At 35.5% G+C, this 21979-nt stretch overlaps 1 protein-coding gene across 8 annotated transcripts in view; it reads right to left on the bottom strand.

The window, feature by feature from the left end:
* EPHA5 (EPH receptor A5) overlaps window positions 1-21979 on the bottom strand; it is a 364565-nt gene that overhangs the window by 71820 nt on the left and 270766 nt on the right. For 5 of the 8 annotated variants that reach the window (XM_055297460.2, XM_055297462.2, XM_055297464.2 and 2 more), the window contains one exon: window positions 12952-13057. In XM_055297460.2, coding sequence (XP_055153435.1) covers window positions 12952-13057 — 106 coding nt within the window. The remainder of the gene's footprint in view (window positions 1-12951; window positions 13058-21979) is intronic. The other 3 variants (XM_055297461.2, XM_055297463.2, XM_055297465.2) reach the window with 1 other exon arrangement.

Raw genomic sequence — 21979 nt, 5'->3', positions numbered from 1 at the left:
AGAGTCCAGCGTCTTCTGGAGTGCCAGCCTGTACTCTTTCAGATAGGGATCACATTCTTAGAGAAATGGAGCTTTGAGCAAATGGAGCTTTAGACAAAAAGTGTATTTTGCTCTTGTGGTTAGGCTTTTGACCTGCCCTTTGCTTCATACTAGGTGAAATCTAAGTCATTTGATTCTTTACTAAAATAATTTGTACCTTTGCAAGTGAGTGGTATTAACCTGTTGTTTCCAGTACCATAAAATGAATTTTTCTTTCAAATGTTTGCCTCAGTATAACTTCCTGAGCATTGCAGCATGTTTACATATTTGATCTGTGCGATGTTCAATGGTGTTGAGCAATTGAGCCAGTAACCCTCTTAAGTTCAGTTTCCTAGGACGGTTTACTTCCCACAGTGGGCAATTAGCTGTTGCTATGTTCCTTGTCTTCCTGGCATTACTCTGCCCTAATCCCCATTTGTCAGTTATTAATAAATTATGATCTGCTCTCTAATTATTTTGATTCAGAGCCTTTGAAGAAAAAAGCATGTAATCATGGGAAAATAGAAGAGATAACAACCCTCAGATATTAAATCAATACACGTCTGGATTTTTTACAGTTTTACAAAGTCACATCTATTGCTAACTCATAAGCTTCTGAGATTTACTTTTAATGAGCTTTTTTCTAAAATCAGTGATTGTATATATGATTACAAATGTTTGGTTATCATTATTTTAAAACATAATATTTATGAGACTAAAACGTTTTCATAAAATTTATTTTTCTTATTAGAACTTATTAAATTCTGAAACTATACAAGCCTAATCATGTTATAGATGCCAAATATATCAACTTATAAAAGTTACTGCTGCTTGATGTCACCAGGTACATCATGACAATGGTATAAGCATGTCCAGATGTCAAAGAAATAAAATCAAAAGCTAGTGAGGATTTATTAACTCCTATGCACTACTTCTTGAAATCATTGCATTTATTTTGTGATGGGATCAAAAGGATTATATTTGTTTATTTAAAGGTATATTTATGGGTTGAGCATTTCATTATGTTTATTTTAGAGATATTAAAGTTTTTCATTTTCTAAAATTTCAACATTAATGGGAAAAAATGGACAAACCACTTCAAATGGAGGTTGATGCACAGCTCATCTTTAATTCAATAACTTATGAGTTATTTATTTAATTAAGTTACGTAGGAGAGCCACAGAAGCCTTTATTCTCTAAATACTTACTGGCTGGCAGAAGAGAGAAGATATTTACACAATGCCCTATAATTTGTGGCTGAAAGTGTTAAATTCTATGAGAATACTGATATATTGTTTTGATATGTTGTTCAAAGGAGAGAATACTTTGGCTAAAGGGATTGAGGGAATTTCTTTTTCCTCTATTCATGACAGAAAGTTTGATACAAGTCTTCACATGTCAGTAAGGCTTAAATATTGAGGGATAATGTGAAGTTTTTTCCAAGCAAATGGAGGATGTGAAAAAGAATGCAGAGTGAGAGATTCTCTTTCCTCATTCTCAGTCCACGTGCTTTATATGAAACTGATCCTATTTTCAGTTTCAGGTGTGAGTTCCTATGGTGTTGGTCACAAAGTGTAACTTCTCCATCCTCTTCTTAGTTAAGGTCCCAGTACTACTGATTGACTTACTCTGTGGAGCTGGGTATCAAGTTTCTGTCACAGCCTGTGCCATTTCAGCTCTGAGCGTGAAGGGTGAGAGCCCTAAAGTCAAATCTGTGTTCAACACAGTGACCATTTCCCCTCAGTGACCCAACAGTTGCCTGATCTCTTCCAACCTCGTGGGCCTCTCCTTCTTAGCCCACTGTGGCTGGATCTTATTCTTCCACCCTACCTTTCAATATCACAGTGTCCCAAGGTTTTATCCAATAACTTCATTTTAATCAATGCCTTTAAATACCATATTTGTTCAACAACATTCTTGAATTCTGTCTCAGTTGCATAACAGACATTATTTTAAACACCTGGATCTATCAGTACCTGTCCTTTAGACTTAATGTTTTAATCTCCGGGAACTTTTCAGCTGCAAGATCAATAATTTCCTTTTAGATTAAGCCACTCTAAATTATGGCTTCTATCATTTGCAAGCAAAGAAATCCAAGACAACAACATATAGTGATAATTCTGGAAAGGTAGTTTGAAGCACATTTTTAATAGTCTTAAACTCCAGCTGCACTCCTCTAGTCATACTTTCATTAGACATTTACCCAGGACCTACATTATAATCTGTATATTCAAGATGAGCACATGTCTACTGGGGTGACAGATATATTAAATGGTGAACTAAAACTACTTCAGTGAGAAAATAAAGTTTTAAGGGTAGACAGAAATGGAATTAACCTGGGTTCACAAAGTCAGGAATGACCATGGAGTTGGTGACATTTAATTTGCATGATTTTAGAATAAATACAATTTACTTGTCCCATGAAGGAAGGAGGATCTACTAAAATTCAATGTATATTTTTAGTGTCAAGCTACCATTAATATTAATTTCTAAGAGATGTTTTATTCATATTTCTGATAGTTTCTGAAGTTTTAAAATGTAAATTCCATTATTTTTAACAGCAGAAAATCAGAGGCTTCCCACACAAAAGTTCAAAAGTTGAATAATCACAAGTCTTGGGAAAGTTATATCCTAAAGAGCGAAGGCCCTGACATCAGAGCTGGGTTCAAGCTCCAGGCCCTTACTGACTAGTTGTATACAACAATTTATGTTCTGGACACTTTCCAAGAGGAAAAAAGGCACAGAAAAAAATCCCTATTATTTTGTATCCTTCTCTAGTAGGACAGACAGACTAAAAATGATGCATGGTGTGCAGAGGAAATAATCAGGTCATCTTTTTAGTATGCTCAATTGAGAGAACAAGATTGAGCAAAGATTTGAAAGAAGAAAGAAGCTATAAGGTTCTCTGTGTCAAGGAAATTTTAGACAGTAAGAAGAGCCAATGCAAAAGAATTAAGGCAGGACCATTCTTACAATTTTTAAGAAACAGGAAGAAGATAATTTTATCAGTTATAAATTAGATAAGATCTAGTATTTAGACATGGTGGTGTTGTGAGATATTACTTATAAAACCTTTAGAACATTGCCTAGTAGTAAATGCTATGTAATTAATGTTAGATAATGTTATTACTTATCATTATTATAACCATGTTACTTCCATTATGCAAAGAAGCTTCTCTGCAGGTTTTAGTGCATACCCTTCATGAATATACTCTTCACAAAGTACTCATTCAAGAAACTGTGATGCTTTGATATCAGATGTAGTCAGAGCTCACTGATGTGTCTAAATTAAATAGCTGCATTAAAAACTCTGGCAAAAATATTTTATTTGGCTCCAAATGAGCTTGAAGAAAATTTCTAAGTTCAAAAGATTTTACTGTCAAGCCACTGCTTTGACTAACATAAGAACTGTGCCAGGCATGTAGCAAGAACTCAAATACTTCTTGAATTAATGATTCAGACTAACTGAAAAGTTATCATGAAGGGACAAATTCCAATTGTATTGTAAACTCTTCTTCTATGCCTAACTATTGTAATTGTGTTTTATAAAATTTTGACTACTTATCAGGCTACCAAGTAAGAGTAAAAGCATTTATAGAAAGGACACTGCTCTCTTATATCACATGTCCTGGACTTACCTTTGTGTTTATGTGCAATAAGTGTCCAAAAATGTTTGTAATGAATAATTGTGAAGATGTCATTACAACCTGTCTTACTTCAAGGGACTTAAAAGTAAGTACAAAAGGCTAAATTTTAATATTATTTTCTTGAAACAATAAAACCTACTGTTTTATATAAATTTACTTGTTTCTCTAATTTCTACATGGTCTGATGATCGTAATTATGATAGCCTCTATTATAGTATTGGCTGACTTCTAAAGAATTTTTGCTTTAGAAAACTGAGACATTTCAAATGGATTGAGTTTCAATTGTTGAATAGAACAGACAGAGAAATAGGATTGAGCAGTTTTATGTCCAGGTACAAGATTTGAACATGACCATGACAATCAAAGGGAAGATTGTTTGTCCAGAAAATATAACTTTTAACAGGCATTAAGCCATTTCTCAAATTAAATTTATCATCTAAGGAACATCATAGCATTAAACTCACATATAAATAGCCTTAAAATGGATGGCAGTGGCGGCGCGTCTGGAATTACCACTGCAAAGGCACCGACTGCAGAGGGGGAGGTGAGGCCACGGTTATGCCCTCTATGGAGCCAGCAGAAGATGTGAATGGATGGAAACCCACCCCCTTCCAAATTGGCAGGGCAGGAGCCCTCCTCTTCTAGGCACAGCTGCAGCCAACCAACTGCGGCTATAGACCTCGGCATCCCTGTGCTTTGGGGAACCCCAAAAGACTCCCTGCCCCTGTAGGCTCAGACATGCCTGCTCCTGTTGTCTGGACTCTCCCTGCTACTGGTGCCAGCTCTGATTTCAAAGCAAAGTTGAGGATAAGGCTGGTCACTGTTAAAACCTTGCCGGTGTGTGTGCATTCGGGGCAGTGCTGACACACCAACCCCCTGCTACCTAGATATTGATTAGGGTCCAAGTTCCCTTTTCTCTACAGGACTTAAGGCTAATTAAGGGGAATATTTTTTTTTTTTTTTTTTTTTTTTTTTTTGAGACGGAATCTCACTCTGCCGCCCAGGCTGGAGTGCAGTGGCGCAATCTCGGCTCACTGCAAGCTCTGCCTCCTGGGTTCACGCCATTCTCCTGCCTCAGCCTCTCCGAGTAGCTGGGACTACAGGCGCCCGCCACCACGCCCGGCTAATTTTTTGTATTTTTAGTAGAGACGGGGTTTCACCGTGGTCTCGATCTCCTGACCTCGTGATCCGCCCGCCTCAGCCTCCCAAAGTGCTGGGATTACAAGCGTGAGCCACCGCGCCCGGCATTAAGGGGAATATTGTAAAGTTTTTACATGACCTGACAGTTATATAGAAGCCTTCCAGAATTTAACTCAAGTATTTGAACTCACCTGGAAGGACATTATGTTACCTTTGAATCAGAGCCTGACTACCACTGAAAAGCAGGCCACCCTACAAGCAGTACAGAATTTTGGGTATGAGCTTTGTATCTCATATAGTTTCAGAGAAGGGGATGAGCGTTATCTCATTGGAAGAACAACAGCACCACTGGAGGACCCTAAATGCAACCCCAATGATGAAATGGAAGAATGAAAGAGGAAGCACTTTCATGTGTGTATACTGGAGGGGTTACGAAGGACTAGGACTGAACCTCTCAATTAGTCCAAGCTATTCATGATAGAACAGGGATTAGAGGAAAATCCCACTGCCTTCCTGGAAAGGCAAAGAGGGGCCTTGGTAAAGCACAGGTCTCTAACTCCTGATTCAGTTGAGGGACAACTGATCCTGAAGGATAAGTTCATTATTCAAGCAGCCCCTGATATCAGGAGGAAGCTGCAGAAATAGGCCATGGGACCAGATAGTACTTTAAAGAACCTCCTGAAAGTGGCCACCACAGTCTTTTACAATAGGAATCAGGAGGAGGCCCAAGAGAGGGAAAAGAGACACAAGAAAAAGGTAGAAGCTCTAACAGCTGCCTTGCAGGCTCACAAATCCCAAAATCCCTTGGATAGACCTGTTAACTGCTACAAATGTGGCAAGCCATGGCACTTTAGGAAGGACTGTCTGGACAGCAGGAGGCCACTTTGGCCCTGTCCAATTTGCAGTGGGGATCACTGAAGAGCAGACTGCCCTTGAAGACAGGTCACTGGGTCCAGCCCAAATGGTCCAGCAGGACTGATGGGCCCTGGGGTACTTCTCCCTGGCTCTGATGGTTCAGAAGTCAAAGGGAGAAAGGTGGACCTCCTCCTGGACATTGGAGCAGGTCTTTCAGTTCTCTCCAGTACAGCTCCCCTCTCCTCTCTTAGCAAGATTGTGGAGTGGGGAGGGCATCTCAGGAACACATCTGACCCAATATTTTTCCCAAACCCTTAGTTGTAGCTGGGGAGACCTCTTGCTTACTGTTCTCACCTTTGTTCTGTTCCTCACCTAAAACATTTTTGTCAAGGACTCCTTAATCCTGAACTCCCAAGGGATTATCTACCCCCCTAAAGAGTTATTTCTCTCCTAAAGTTTAACTGCCCCCATACAAGATTTAATTTTTTTGACCAGGATGAAACAACTCTAATCACAAAATTCTTTTTCAAAATAGTCTACATTTTAGATTTCTAGTTTTTTTTTTTTTTCTTTTTAGCTCCTCCTTGTAACTATACTCACACTTGATCCATGCACACTTAACCTCCTTGTAAAATGTGTTTCTTCTTGTCTAGAGCCATCAAACTCCCAGCGGTCATGCAACGGGAGCCTCAGACGATGGCTCCTTTCTTACCCTTAGATAGGCCTCTGAGAGAGATCTGACTGCTGTTTTCCCCAAAATAATGCCCCCATCAGTATGAAGCAGTTAAGAATATTCATTGTCCCTATCCTAATGGCAGTTAGCTGTACCTCTTCAGAGGGGGGACTGATGGCAGTGGTGGCCTGTCTGGAGCAGCAGTTGCAAAGAAGCTGGTTGTAGTGGAGGAGGCATGGCCTGGGCTGTGTGCTCCATGAAATGAGCATGAGCCAGGAAAAGGTAGAAGCCTCACCACCCCCCTTCCAAGTTGGCAGGGGAGGAGCCCCACCCTCCTAGGTGCAGCTGCAGACACCCAGCCACAGCTGAGGACCCAAGCATTCATTGCACTCTCAGGGGCCTGAGAAGCCTCCATGCCCCTGCAGGCTCAGAAGGGCCTGTTCCCACTGCCTGGCATCTCCCTGCTGCTGGTGCCCACTCTGATTTTGGAGCAAAGTTGAGGATGACCCTGGGTGCTGTTGTGACCCAGGCAGATGTGTGCGCACTCGGGGTGGTGCTGTCACACCAGTCCCCTGTCACCTTGGCCCCCTCTGAACTTTGGGCACCAATGAGCACAGGAGAGACTTGAGAGAAATCTGAGAGTGGCTCAGCATGGGCCTGCAGGAACCCCTCAGCATGAACAGCCTGGGTGCTGTGGACAGCATATTGATGGTGGCAGGAGGCAGACAGGATCCTGTACAGAAGACAGTGGCTCCCCAGTGAAGCCTCACCTTCAACCCAGGGATGGCCTGAAGCCTGGGGGCTAAGCTGTCACTTCTGTAGTCCGGAGTGAGAAGTTATGGTGCTTCCTCTCGTCTGCCTATGGCTGCCCATAGTCCAGTCAACACACACTTTCTTCCTTCAGAAGCCCATAAAAACTCTGGACTCAGCCAGATTGGGGAGACAACAGGAATCCCTGCCTGCAGATAGGAGCTACCCATTCTGGGTCTGTTCTCCACTAAGGGCTTCAGATGTTGGGACAACATGCCTGCAGATAGGAGCTACACACTCTGGGTCTCTCTCCTGAGAGCTGCACTCACTGGGATGATCTACCTGCAGAAAGGAGCTACCCACTTTGGGTTTCCTTAAAGCTGTACTGTTACTCAATAAAGCACCTCTTCAACTTGCTCATTCTACAGTTGTAGACATACCTCATTCTTCCTGAACATGAGATGAGAACTTCTGACCCACCAAGTGGTGAGAGTGGAAGAGCTGTAACAAACAGGGCTAAAACATGCCCCTCAGCTACACTCACCATATTGCTGGCAATGAGAAGGAGAGAAGAGCAGCAACCCTTTGGGGAGCCCAAACCTAGGGGTGGTCCAAGCCAGGAACGTGACACCCTCTTTGGGGCTTTGCAGTTTCTGGCATCTCCAAGTGTCCAGGCACCACCACATTCCCCTCATCCAGACATGGTGCTCACAGCGAAAGCTACTTGCAGTGCATCTGATTCACTGCAGCTTGCACTGATCAAGTACTTGCGCTGGTACCAGGAGCAACCCACCCTCCACAGCAGCCATCGTGCCTGGCTGTGTGCTCAGTGGCCAGACCCTGTGCTCGCTCACTCATGCACCCCTCACTGCTCCATGCCTGGCTTGCCCTTTGCAATTGTGGGATTCGGGCTAGAAACACAAGACGAGTGCAGCCTGGCAGGGCGAGTGGGCAGAACAAGCCTAACAGGCCTGAGCAAAACTTGGGCAAAGGTGCCTCTGGTCACAGAGGCTTCTGGCTGGAAAAGCAACACCCTAAGAATCCTGTGACAAAATCATATATAAGGCCAAGCAGCATAACAGAATTATTATTCTTCCTCTTCAGAAGACATTTTTAGCTTTTTTGTTTCCTGTTTTTAAAATTAATAAAAAGCTCTAAGTGTTTTATTTATATGCAAGAACATGTGCAAACAAGGGTGGAACAGTACATGTGTGCAATGTCTATGTTTTTAACTCTAATTGTATATGTGGACTTAATTTAATATAAAAAGTGAAGCTCTGCATGCTTGAAATTTAATTAAATTCAGGATCACATAATAAATCAGTGATCAGAAACATAGTATTAAGAAATATTCTTTAATCCCATAATGAAGGTTGCATTGAGAAAGGTTCAAAAAAGAGATTGCTTCTGTAAACTAAAAGATATTTTCCTTTGTATGTCTATACCACTAAATCTTGTTACTTTAAGCTTTTCATCAGCCTCTGAACTATTCAGTAGTTAATTTTCAGAATTTAGACTCTGTCTGAAATAAGGACACAGATAAATAAAAAAGTCAATTTTATATCAGTAATCATATTTAAAGGATTAAAAAGAGGAAAAAATAAAGTGAAAAACTTTCTTAAACATTTAACTGGAAAACAGTGAAAATATTCATTGGTGAAAGACTGGTCAATTAAACATTTAAAAATCTGTAAAATAGTAAATATAAGAGATAAACTCTACAAAATTAGGACAAAGAAAGTTATCAATGCCCAATGTCATTAGTGATAAAAGAAAAGATTAAAGGGCAATTTCAATATGCTGTGCATATAAAGAAGCTTAATTTATTTCCATCCTAAGATGATTAGCTCACAATTTGTGGAAGGCATGTCAATTGTTTTATAATCCTGTAAAAAACATTTAAAGGTTAATGGGAAACAGTGAAGAGAGTCTGAACCCTGCAGAGAATACCCCATAGATTACTTAACACATTTAAAAAGGAAGATCACACACATTCTAAAATTGTCAAGAATTCTAACATGTTATACTTCTTTGCCATTTTGTTAAATAGGATTTTTCCTTCAAGATGTAAACTTTACATTATTTTAAATTGTGTCTAAGTAGGAAGATTCCAAAAGATTTCTGCATAATCAATTTAAGCCTGAAAAGATTAAAGAGTCTCTATATTTGATTTATTCTTCATCCTTGAGCATATTTTAGAATTTTAAAAGTTAATCTTTTCTCTTTGAAATAGATTAGTTTCACAATACCCAGTGTGTCATCATTTGCACATTTTTTTGTCTAAATAAAAATACAAATTTTCAGTGAATATGGATCTTTAAGATATATTTCCTCTTGGACCCAAATCATAAAATAAATTGCCAATGAATATTACATGCAAGTGATATTAATATTTTGCGATGTATCAAAATAAAATTAACTTATTTAACCAATGATGAGTCCAATTATTTTTACTTAAATGATATGTTAGTTAAGAGCAAATATCTGGGTTATCATATCATATTCCAGATATTAGAAAGTAATAAGGATAAGTTCAAAGTGAGATGGTAGTCGCGTGTGTGTGTGTGTGTCTGTGTGTGTGTGTGAGAGAGAGAGAGAGAGAAAGAGAGAGAGAGAAAATCAATCATAGTTTAGCACAGAGAGATGGGAGCAACATATATAATCCTATATTTTTACATCTTTCCTAGGACAAGGTTTTTAAAATAATTTGCTATTACTCAAATATAGTTTCCCAAATTTATGTTAGGTTTTGGCCACATTTCTTCATTTAGTTTTCCATTTATTTAACAAATCTTTACTGAGTTAATTCGGAACAATCTAGGTACTGCAGGGCAAGTTAAATTTAATTCGTCCAAACAAAAATTACAAAGTTTATTGCCTTAAGTGAGATAGAAAAAGTCTTTCAAGAATCATATCATTTAGCTTTTAGTTATATTTATATAATAAAATAAAGTAGTTTGTCCGTGAAGAGTACAATACAATGGCCAAAGATGTTTCTATCATATGACAAACATCCCCTGAAATTCAAGAAAATACTTCCAACAAAATAATTAAATTTTCATGCAAAAAGTTGGCTTCTAAAAAACTATAAGCCTCAGATTCGTTTTTGACGAAATGTGCTGTCTTTTCAACTACAAATTCCTAGTGTCAGCATCTTAAACTATGTCGTGAAATTAAATTGGATTAGGAAAGAATTTTAATGTGAATGAACAATGTACTAATTGCTAAGACGTTGCTGTTTTTAAAAGTAATTACACTTTCATTAGACAAAATGTTCAAAAATTTTTTTACCAAGCTTTGGATTTGGCAGAAAATTAAGCTATGTGTTCTGGGCATAGACCTGATTCTAGTACAAATGAGACATTATACTAAAATTTCATTATTCTTGAACAGCAATTTCAGGTATATATAGAATGTGTGTGTGTGTGTGTGTGTGTCTGTGTGACAGAGAGAGAGAGAGAGAGTGAGAGAGAGAGAGACATGGTTAGGCTTTGTGTCCCCACCCAAATCTCATCTTGCATTATAATCTGCATAATCCCCACATGTCAAGGGAGAGACCAGGTGGAGGCAACTGGATCATACGGGCGGTTTTCCACATGCTGTTCTCATGATAGTAAGGTTGTTCTCAGGAGATCTAATGGTTTTATAAGGGGCTCTTCCCCCTTGGTTCCTCCCTCCTCAGCACTTCTCCCTCCTGTCGCCTTGTGAACAAGTGTCTTCCTCCATGACTGTGAGTTTCCTGAGACCACCCCTGCCATGTGGAACTATGACTCAATTAAACCTCTTTTCTTTATAAATTACCCAGTCTTGAACAGTTCTTCGTAGCAGTGTGAGAACCGATACAAAGTGTATGGGTGACTTTGTATGAATGTGTACGTGTATGCACTAAAATGATACTATCCTTTGGTTACCAAATAGTAAGTAGATTGAAAGTTCTTTCAAACATGTTGTCTAATGTTAAAGATGCCACATACGGGTAAGCAAGAATCCATAGCAAAATGTCACCAGTAAATTCACTGTGCTAAGTCTACAACAACATATTTCTTATATTTGATGTGTATTCTCTAATAAATTCTCCAAAACACAGATTTATTGGATTCTAGACCTTGGTTCTTTTTTTCCATTTTTATTCATTTCTCCTAAGTGCACACACAACAAATACAGAATCTTCTTATAACCTCCATGGCCATAAATATAACTAATGTTTATTTAATTTATTAGAAAGGAAATCACTAACTCTTATCTCAGTCAGAAGTAAAGAAATGGCATTACAAAGCAGCTCCGCAAAGGTATCATCTATACTTTGGGGTAGAAAAGACACATTGTCACATGGTAGTTTTCTTAGTAGTTACAATTCGTGCAACTTGATTATACTATTGGATCAAAATCTGACAAGACTGGTGAAATCAGCTTATCTTCCAGAAAGCAGGGATATAGGTTGTGCATTTTCCCCAGGTGACTTCAGAGAGATGAAATCAGTGGGACACTAGATAGCCATCCCCCTGGCTGGGATGGGCTTAATTGTCCTCAACAGAACACAAACTGCCCCCTAGCTCGAAATTCTAAAAATACATAAATGCCAATCTAACATTAAAAGTAAGCAATGAATTACTGCATAGATTCTTAAGAAAACTTCAAACACTCAAATAAATAAGAACCAGAAGTAATAGAATTTTCATATACAATGAGGAAATGTTCAAAAGAATTTGCAATATTTTATAAAAATAGTTACTTCTGTAATTTAAGGATATAATCAAAAATCTTTTCAGAACACAATATGCAGTACATTGAAAAGTGCCCAATTCTGTATCTTTATGAGTTGAATAGGTGCTGAAGAGTCAACAGTAAATGAGTGGAACAGTAACAAAATCAATATGAACACTGATTTCCTGGCTTTTTTTTTTTTTTTTTTTTTTGGACCTTATTGTAGATTTTCACTTTTTTTTGTCAGAAATAAACATTTCCATGAAGACTTTCATTAAGTTTTCTGTAATGGTCTAACACCAAAATATATTTACAAATGGACAGCTCCCATTACTAAATATTCCTTCTAATAATGGCTTGGATTCTAAAAATATATGAAACTATGTTTATTGCAGGAAAATAACATACTCTTGTTTTATTTATTTTATTTTATTCTACTTTATTGTATTTTATTTTATTTTTAGGAAGGTTGATTATGCTCAGCTCAATATCAGAAAACACTTAGAACAGCTATTGTTAAGACTCTATCTCTTTTTTGTATAAAATGAAAAATGTAGATACGTAATATATATTCATGTATCTATTCAAAAATTCACTTCAAGTAAGTATATACCATGATTGAAGTATTCAGGTTGAAATCACTTAGAAGCTGAAAATAAAAGCGGTCAGTGAAAATGTTTGGTCATTTTCCAAGTAGCTTGTTTGCCATAATTTCTGCTTTGTATACACCACCCTATTAGGATAGAATGCTGACTAAATAGAATTATGTCTTACTCCTCAAAAACATACTTGGTACAGAGATAGCTTTTCCCAAACAGTAATTAAACTTGAAGCAGGCAACCATATACACTTTCGAGAGACAAAAAAATTTCAGATTAAAAAATCTGTGTCATATAAAGAGATATAGCTATATTAACCGAATAAACAATAACACATCAATACAGCTCTTGTGAAGAGAGCACACCTAAAAAGAGAAATTGTGGGCTTAAAAATCATCAATCATATGAACAAGATAAGGCTCAGGAACTGCATCATGTATTGAGATGATCTGCTGATATATTGCTTGCCTGATTTGCTTTGGGATGTGCTCAACAGCCAAATGGTCAGATCAAGGTGAGGAAGAGATCAGCTGCAAAACTTCAGAATCACAGCTTCCTCTCTTACCTTCCACTGAGGAGGAAGCCGATAACCACTGCCAACAAAATGACTCCCACTGTCACAGACACAGCAATTATAGGAATCTGGCTTTGATCGCTGGATGCTGCAACTGCTGATAGGAGATACAGAAAATGGAGCTTGTGGTTAAAGCGATCACATGCATTCAAAATAAAAGCTGCTTAATAGACAGTAATCAATTCACAATTTAAGCAATTTACCCACACTTAGCTGAGATTTCCCCTAATATCCTTTCTTAAAAGTGTGTAATTGAAAAGTCATCTTTAATAGAAAATATTTACTTTCCAAATAGAGATTTGAGAGCATCGCTAAGTCACTGATTATTTCCTTGTCATCATAAAAAATGAAGGCATGTTGTTTGCATAGTATTCATCTAGGGGCCTTAGGTCTGTGAATTAAAATGGAACTCCTTTATTGACTTCAAACACCTTAATCTAAATAGGAGGTGCCAGGTATATAAGATTTGACATTTTTAGAGTTTGTTTTCTGCTGTTCTTTAGAAAAGAATCTGATGAACCCAGATAGGCTTTTTTTTTCCCCATAAACATTGGAGACATTGAAGACCAAAATAATGTGACTATGACCTCATTGAAGTAAAATATAATATCACTATTCTGAATACTATTATAAAAATACAATGTAAAGCACAATATAACCAGTAAGTATATTTCATAAATAAATTCACTTTTTGAAAAAATATGAAGGTAAACATTTAAAAGTATAGAAACCTATCTTACGACTGGATACATTTACATCACCTAATATTTATATACATAGATTTAGATGAAACATTTCAGATTTTAGCATAAAATTCCCATTATAAGAAGAATACGAACATGATTAGGTAGTTGTACTTAAATAAGCAAATAAATTTTATTTTTGTGCTGATAACTAATCTTGATTAAAATAAAATGCCTATAGGGCAAAATAAATTGTACTAATGTTCTTAAGAATCTCTCCATAGAATATCTAGCACGCTTCTTGTTTAATGACATGATCAATTTGATAACTTCAAAGTAGCACTAGTTCAGCTTCATGGTATCAAATATTGTCATAGAAATTAATAACAATCTGTGTTTTGTTTTTCACAACCCCATACCAGATGTTGGCCTACCAAGAGATTTTGATCTCCAAACACCTCCCTTTCTATTTTGGTCACACTGTTCTTGATTCTTTCTACCAAAACTAAGTGATTTGCTGATGACCCTCTTGCACTGATATACTTTCAACTATTCTAGACCAGTATTTAGATCCCAATATTATTAACAGCTGGTTTGAGTAAAACTATTATTTTCAATATAAGTCAGTGCTCTTACCGTCTCCCTTTTTGCATAATATATACAATAGTATTACCCTGTTTTCTCCTAGTCTCTGACGCTAAAGTCTATGGTAATAAATTTAGTTATTGGCTACAGTATAAATGAGGTAGGAAAAAACTACCCCCAGAGTCGTTACTACCCCTTCCCCAAGGTCTGCTTTATTAATCTCTAAACTCATATTATTTCTACCACTACTTTTTTTATCTCATTCTCTTTCTTTTTTTGGCAGAGGGCACTGTTTCTAGAGAAACCCATGCAGACTTCACTCAGAAACTCAATGTTACTTGAGTGAGCTGCACCTGCTGCTTGAATGCCTTAATTCTCTATTATTAAATTCCCAGTAAAATCATCCCGGTAATGAGTCGTCTTCATTTGCTCCATGTATTAATCCATTCCCACTTCCCACATTTGAGAAATGCTAAACTTTCAAAGATCTCCCTATAGGAGAGGGTTTTGCTGCCTTATAAACTACTCTGCTGCTTACAAGACTAAGCAGATATCACCTTTAGGGAGAAATAAATCTTTATATCTAAACTTACTAGGGTTAGTTCAATCCAAATTGGAAAATAGGTCCAGCATTTACTACACATATGGGTCAAGAAAATTACTTAACCTTTTAAAGTCCCATTTGCATAATCTCCAGGTAGGGATAATTTCCTTGGATCATTATATTTCTATTAAGATTCAAGATAATACGTATAATGCACTTAGCATAGAGCTTCAACTACTGACAGCCTTAAATAAATAGTAAATATCACTTATACTTACTATCTCCTGCTTTATTTACCACTTATATTTCCTATTTGTCAGCATCTTGACAGAGGTATCTGAAACCAGCCTTATCTAAGAACCAACATTTTAAAATTCTCTCTGAAATTTTTTATTCTTCTGCCGTTGAATTCCATAGATGATGATATTTGCCACATGCAATGAGTACTTCTCTATCTAACTTACCCTCCACCATTGTAAGGAGTTTGACTTAGCTAAAGGTATACCTTAAACTTGAAACTCTCCTCCTCTTGGTTTCTATGGCATCAGACAAGCTGTTTTACTTGGTCCCTCTCTATGAAGCACTGCTTTGTCAGTTCTGATGGCTTCATATTCTCTTCCCACAGCAATGTATGAATGATTCTTCATGAATGCTCACTCCTGATCCTTCTCACTTCTCTCCATTTATTTCTGTCTTTTTTTTTATCCTCCCTTTCTTTCTCCCTCTCTCTGATACTTCTTCCTTCATGGTGTCAATTAACAACTATCAGAGTGACCAATTTATATCTCCAACCCTTATTTCTCTCCAAAGAATCCTTCCATTTTTTATAACAAACTGTTTAGCCCTTTGTTTAGATTTTATTGTTACATAAAAATTAACATGTTTAAAATTGGCCGTTATACCACATCTACCCCCAAAGTCATTAACAAAAACATATATCAAATAAACATGTCATTAATCCAACCAAAAAGTCAAACTGGTTTGATCTCTTTCTGGTTTCTTTGAACTATTACTAAATCTTTCTTAACTTCTGCTTGTTCATTAATTACCAAATACTTTTGTGTTTCTTTTATGTTTCTCCCCATACATCAATTATTTTTATCCAGCACTCACCTATTTGATTCAAATCTGTATAATTAAAATGGTGGAAAATGGTTCATAGCGTTTTAACTGTTCTCTCAGCCTTCTATGTACTCGCAGTAAATATCTAAAATATCATTTTTATGATGTTTCTTTGATCAAAAACTTTAGAGAGTCCTACTACCTTTGGAAGAAAATTCTCAAATGCTCAGTCTAGCATTCAGAAGCCCTTCTGATCTGAGTCTAACAATTATTCCCACTCTTAATGTGCCAGTTGGGGAACTCTCACAGATACAGTTTTGGAGGAAGAGTCCACAATTACTCAGAAATAATAAGGGTAAAAACAGAGTAACTTCAGATTGGCCAAAGTATTAAATTTGAGAAAAAATATAAAATTTTGGTAGTGTCAAATTCTTCATTTTTAGTAATTTCCAAGACCTAAATTAACAATATGCTAAAATAGCGCACCTCTGTGTAGAAAAATATATTGCATTAAAATAATTGCTAATGACATTCAAAAGACTGTTAATATGCTAAGTTAACACATTTTATGAACATATTTTATAAGTAATGACAAATCACAAACATTAATATTCTATGTGTTTATCTAATGTCCTCTGAAATGAGATCATTTTTGTAAAAAAAAGCAATCAGAGCCTATCCATGTGCAGAAGAATTTAAAGAATATATTTTTGTTTATTATTTTAATTTAATTTATTTATATAGTTTTATTATTATTATTTTAAATTTACAATATTTTCTAAAGTCCTTGATGGGTTTTACATTTTCTTTTTCTTGTGGAGACAGAGTCTCACTCTGTCACCCAGGCTGGAGTGCAGTGGCACGATCTCGGCTCATTGCAACCTCTGCTGCCAGGGTTCATATGATCCTCCCACCTCAACCTTCCGAGTAGCTGGGACTACAGGCGTGTGCCACCACGTACGGCTAATTTTTGCATTTTTTTGTTGTTGTTATTGAGAAGGGGTTTCACCATTTAGCCCAGGCTGGTCTGAAACTTCTGAGCTCAAACGATTCGCCCACCATAACTTCAGGTTTTAATTATTAACTGTTTCACATGCATGAATTAATTTGTGAGCTATTTCTAATAAGAAATGATTCATCAAGATTTTTGAATTGTTTATTCTTTTGTTTGTCATGAGGGCATTAAGGATATCATTAATTATATTAACTCAGATGAAAATAAATAATTTACAGGGTACTGTCAATGCCTTCATGCTTGTTGATTTGTGTAGGAGTGAGAAAAAAATATTTAGGTCAAGTAGGAGATATGGTAATCATGTTAGCATATTGTTAAAATTTTAATCTTTAAGATATATACCTTTAGTTATGCATGTTTCTCATTTTCTTATGTTTAAGAAAATTAGTTTATTAATGATGTTGTTTTGGAAAAATAGCTGGGAAATATCATGGGAACACTTAAAAGAAAATATTGAAGCAATGTAACACATAATGTTGAAAGGTCATCAATTATAAAAATTAATATTCTTTAGTAAATAATAATGTTTCTTAAAAAAAATCATTATACATTTGCATCATGCCTGGAAATTTTAAGGCAGCATATATTGAGAAGTCACATTTTTAACTTCACTTCGCTTCTCACACTCCTGGTTGTAGACCCATATTACGTGGATATTCTCTAGATTTTATTGCCTCAGCTATATATGTGAAGAGTTCATCATTGAAGGTTAAAATAATCGTAAGAGCCAGATTACAAGCCTACAGGTCAGACTGAGAATTTGGGATCCTTCTCTCACAGCAATAGATATCTATAAACTTTCTTAATCAGGGTAACTTAATCAAAGGCATAATTTTTAATAAGTAATATAAGTATGTAGGAATCAGTGGAAACATTAAAAACAGTATGGCAGGCAAATAAGTGCATGAAAAGATGTTGAACTTAATTAGCTAACAGTGATTTTCAAAATAATGAGATATCACTACGCACTTATTCAAAATGACAAATAGTAAATAAATAATGACAATTCCAAATGCTGACAAGGCTGTAAAGAAACCAGATGAACCATCCATTGCTGGTGGAAATGGAAAATGATACAGCCATTTTGGAAAACATGTTGGCAGTTTCTCACAAAATTATATATAAAATTACTGTACAATCCAGTGTTTTACTTTTGGAAATTCATCCTAGGGAAATAAAAACTTACTTTGACATAAAAATCTGTATACAAATGTTTACAGTATCTTTATTTGTGATAGGAAAAACTGTAATCAGCCCTGACATCCTTCAACAAATTAATGGAGGTTAAACAAATTGTGGCACATACATATTATGGAATATTATTCAGTAATAAAAATAAACAAACTTGATATACACCACAATCTGGATCAATCTGCTGAGAATCATGCCAAGTGAAAAAAGCCAAATCCAAATTAAAAGGCACATACTGCATGTTTCTATTTATAAAACATTTCTGAAATGTGAAAACGTTATATATGAATGGCAGATGAATGGTTTCCAGGGCTTAGTGATGCCACATTTGTTCTTAAAGGCAGTGGGTGTGGTTATAAAAAAGCAACACAAGGGATCTTTACGATATTGGGATTGTTTCGTAACTTGAGGTTGGTGGTAGATACATAAACTTGTACAAGTGACCAAATGGCATAGAATCTAATACACATACATATCCACATACACATTTACAAAGGAATACAAGAAAATAGGATTAAGATCTGTGGATTGATTGCATCAATGTCAAATGTTCTGGTTGTGATATTATACTATGGTCCTGTAAAATATTACCATGGTGAAAACTAGGTAAAGTGTATAAGAGTGGTCTGTATTGCTGTTACAATTACATGCAAATCCACAATTATCTCAATGCAATTTTTAATAAAAAACGCAATATCATTATTTCCTCATTTAGGCTACACAGATTTGAGACAAATATATATAGTTGGATAAAAGGAAGTGATGCATTTTTAAAAATTAGAAGAATCACAAATGCGATTGATAAATCTTGGGCATGTAAAGGTTAAGATAGATTCCATTACAGTCTCAGAGCTTCAAGATAAATTATGTTAAAATAAACCAGAAAAGGGTCTAACGAGTTTGGCTGAGTGGTTTTATTCATGGTAAGTTTCATTGTTGATATTTTATTTTGTTTTGTTTTGTCACTGCTGTTGAGAATGGGGGTAATGTAAAAAATCAATTTTAAATATATTATTTTTATGCACAATACAATTAAAATGAAGAAGTTAACAGTTACAAGGCATAAACTAAAGCATGGCAGAGGAAGAATAATTGGAGATTTTCTACCCAAATCTTTATATTAAATAGTTTTTCTAAAAAAAAATTTTGTGTTCCTGTTTGTACTACTGTTTGCATTTCTCTTTAGGGCCATATTTTGACTTACAAGATAATGTCAATGAAAAATAAAAGCGGTCATAACATTTTAACTTTTTGTTGACAAATGACTGAAATGTAATATAAATTAGTAAAAATAAATTCTATAAAAACGCAAAAAAGTGTCAGCGTTTCATTATTTGTATCATCATGAATTGAACAGGCAATTGGAAAATTCTTTTTAAAAAGTATACTCAGAAATTTTAAAATAATTTCCTATTCTTACATACCTGACTGATAAAACAGATTTTTCTTAGTACAGATGGCTCATTAAAGCCAGGACTCTTTAGCTATGACTTACCAAATAAAAATCACTGATAGCTTAACGAGGAAAAATACAAATACGTTTATTGTGTGTTTACCATAATTACTGCGTTAAAGTATTTGAAGACCTTGTTGGGGAAATAATAAATGTACATAAAGAATGAAATTATGATATGAAGTAAATAATTGCCCAGTAAAATAATCAATGCGGATTTCAGAAAATACTACAAAAATACAATACAAAAGTTCTGAAAAAAGTATTAATTTAATTATCATTGTGTATCTTCAATTCTTTATTAGACAATACGCCTTGAGAAAGTAGGGATTATTCCTTAGAATTATTTGAGTCACATATAGCATCTTGAGCTAAAAAGAAACCCTTTGATGGCTAGAAATTAAATAAAATCAATTTTAAAATAATAAGCAAAATTAGGCTGGGCAAGGTGGCTGACACCTGTAATCTAATCCCAGCACTTTGGGAGGCCAAGGCGGGCAGATTACCCAAGGTCGGGAGTTTGAGACCAGACTGACCAACATGGAGAAAGCTTGTCTCTATTAAAAATGCAAAATTAGCCAGGTGTGGTGGTGCACACCTGTGATCCCAGCTACTTGAGAGGCTGAGTCAGGAGAATCACTTGAACTCAGGAGGTGGAGGTTGTGGTGCGACAAGATAGCTCCATTGCACTCCAGTCTGGCCAATAGAGTGAGACTCTCTCAATGTAAATAAATAAATAAGCAAAACTATTATTCTAAAATGCTCTTTGAAGCAAATATTCCACATTTTAGAATTAAACACAGTATATTCCTTTTGTCTGGAGAGAAGTTTCCATGTGTTACTCATGTTGATTTCTTCAGGGCCTAGCAAAGCCTAATAAGTTACAGGTGTTCAATACATTCTTGTTGTTGAATCACATTCAGAAAATATTATACATAAAGATCAAAAGGGAATTAATATCTAATAGATACTCTCTACAAATAATAAATTCACTCTTTAAAAAGCTTTTAAATATGTGCACATATATGAGTAAAAATTAAGATTTTACTCTCATAGCTAGGAGGCAGTATGATATTGAAGCATTTTTATTTGCTATTAAAAATAATGCTACAATCTACTTCAGTAATAAAAAACAGTGGGTGATATTTCTTTTTCTCTAGAAATTATATAGGAAAAGTTTTAGAAGTAGCTTATTTCAGGTAAAACTTTGTAAAAGTCAACAGGAAATGATTAAATATTAGTCCTCTAAGTCATCTGATTGAGTTTTGGTGCGCCTGGCAGCTACCACTTAATACATATGTAAATGATAGAATATTGAAAAGCCTGAAGAAAAACTAGTTGCTGAACGTGCCAACATCCTAAAACTGAGTAGAATTTACAGTTTTTTTTTTAAATGGGATTTTTCATTTGTATAGTTATCAAAGCAGTCAAGCATAGTTTGAGATTTCATTTACGGCTTTGTTCCCAGAGTTGGTAGACCACATAAGTGATATTTATTACCAATTGTACCTAAATAGAATCAAGTCTTGTTAACATGGCTAACTTATATAGCATACCTTTTTTCCTAAATCCCTTTTAGTTTCAAGGTGCAGGATTAAATAATACATTACTAATATTACGAGAATTTTCAGACTAATATCACATGTTCCTATTAAAACTAGTAAGAAAAGAAAATTTTCTGAATATCATTAGAAGTTCAAATTTCAATAGTTTCAGTTAAACTTCACTCATAGATTTTCCTTTGTGTAGAAAACATTTATAATTTTTTACAATAGCACCCTTTTCTGTATAAAATTCAGTGAAACAACACTCAGAAAGCTATTTTAAAGGAATAAAAATTATTTTTAAATAATTCACTTAAATATGCTTTAAAAAGAAGATCTTGATTTTCAAAGGGGATGTATAATATAGTTTTATTCACATTTTAATTTAATAGCTCTTCTGATTCTTACAAAGTAAATTCATAACTAAATTATTATTTTGTTGATTTTTGAAAAAAGGAAACATGCATTTTATTTTCTTTATTTTAAAATTACTAATTCTTATGTAACTTGGCTTAAAGCAAATACACAGACACACACAGACACACATATATACTTCTGACATTTCACAATACTGTGTATTTCCTCACAAATAACTTTAATAGCATCTATTACTGTCTTCGAATTCTTCCTTCAATGTGTTTAGGGCAAGTAAGTAACGTAAATATTTTGTTGTAATTAAAGGAAAATATTTTACGCTATTTTATAGAGAAAAAAGTGATTCAAAAAGGGTTCTACAAAAAATATTCCCAGATTCTCCATTTAAAGACAGTGCTAGAGATTTAATATATTTTATGAGATCGGATTGGTTCCTGAGAGCACCATTTTCTTGCCAAACTCAATGCTCAAGAAAGCTCCCTGTGGAATTTTCAAAGAAAGACTAAGCTTAGTAGCCTAGTTCAATAAAACGACTAAAAAAGTAAATGGCAATAATTCAATAAAATA

The sequence above is a fragment of the Symphalangus syndactylus genome, chromosome 10, assembly GCF_028878055.3.
Source record: "Symphalangus syndactylus isolate Jambi chromosome 10, NHGRI_mSymSyn1-v2.1_pri, whole genome shotgun sequence".
Lineage (NCBI taxonomy): Eukaryota > Metazoa > Chordata > Mammalia > Primates > Hylobatidae > Symphalangus > Symphalangus syndactylus.
Note: the sequence above shows the minus strand (reverse complement) of the source record. Positions and strands in the feature narration are given on the sequence as shown.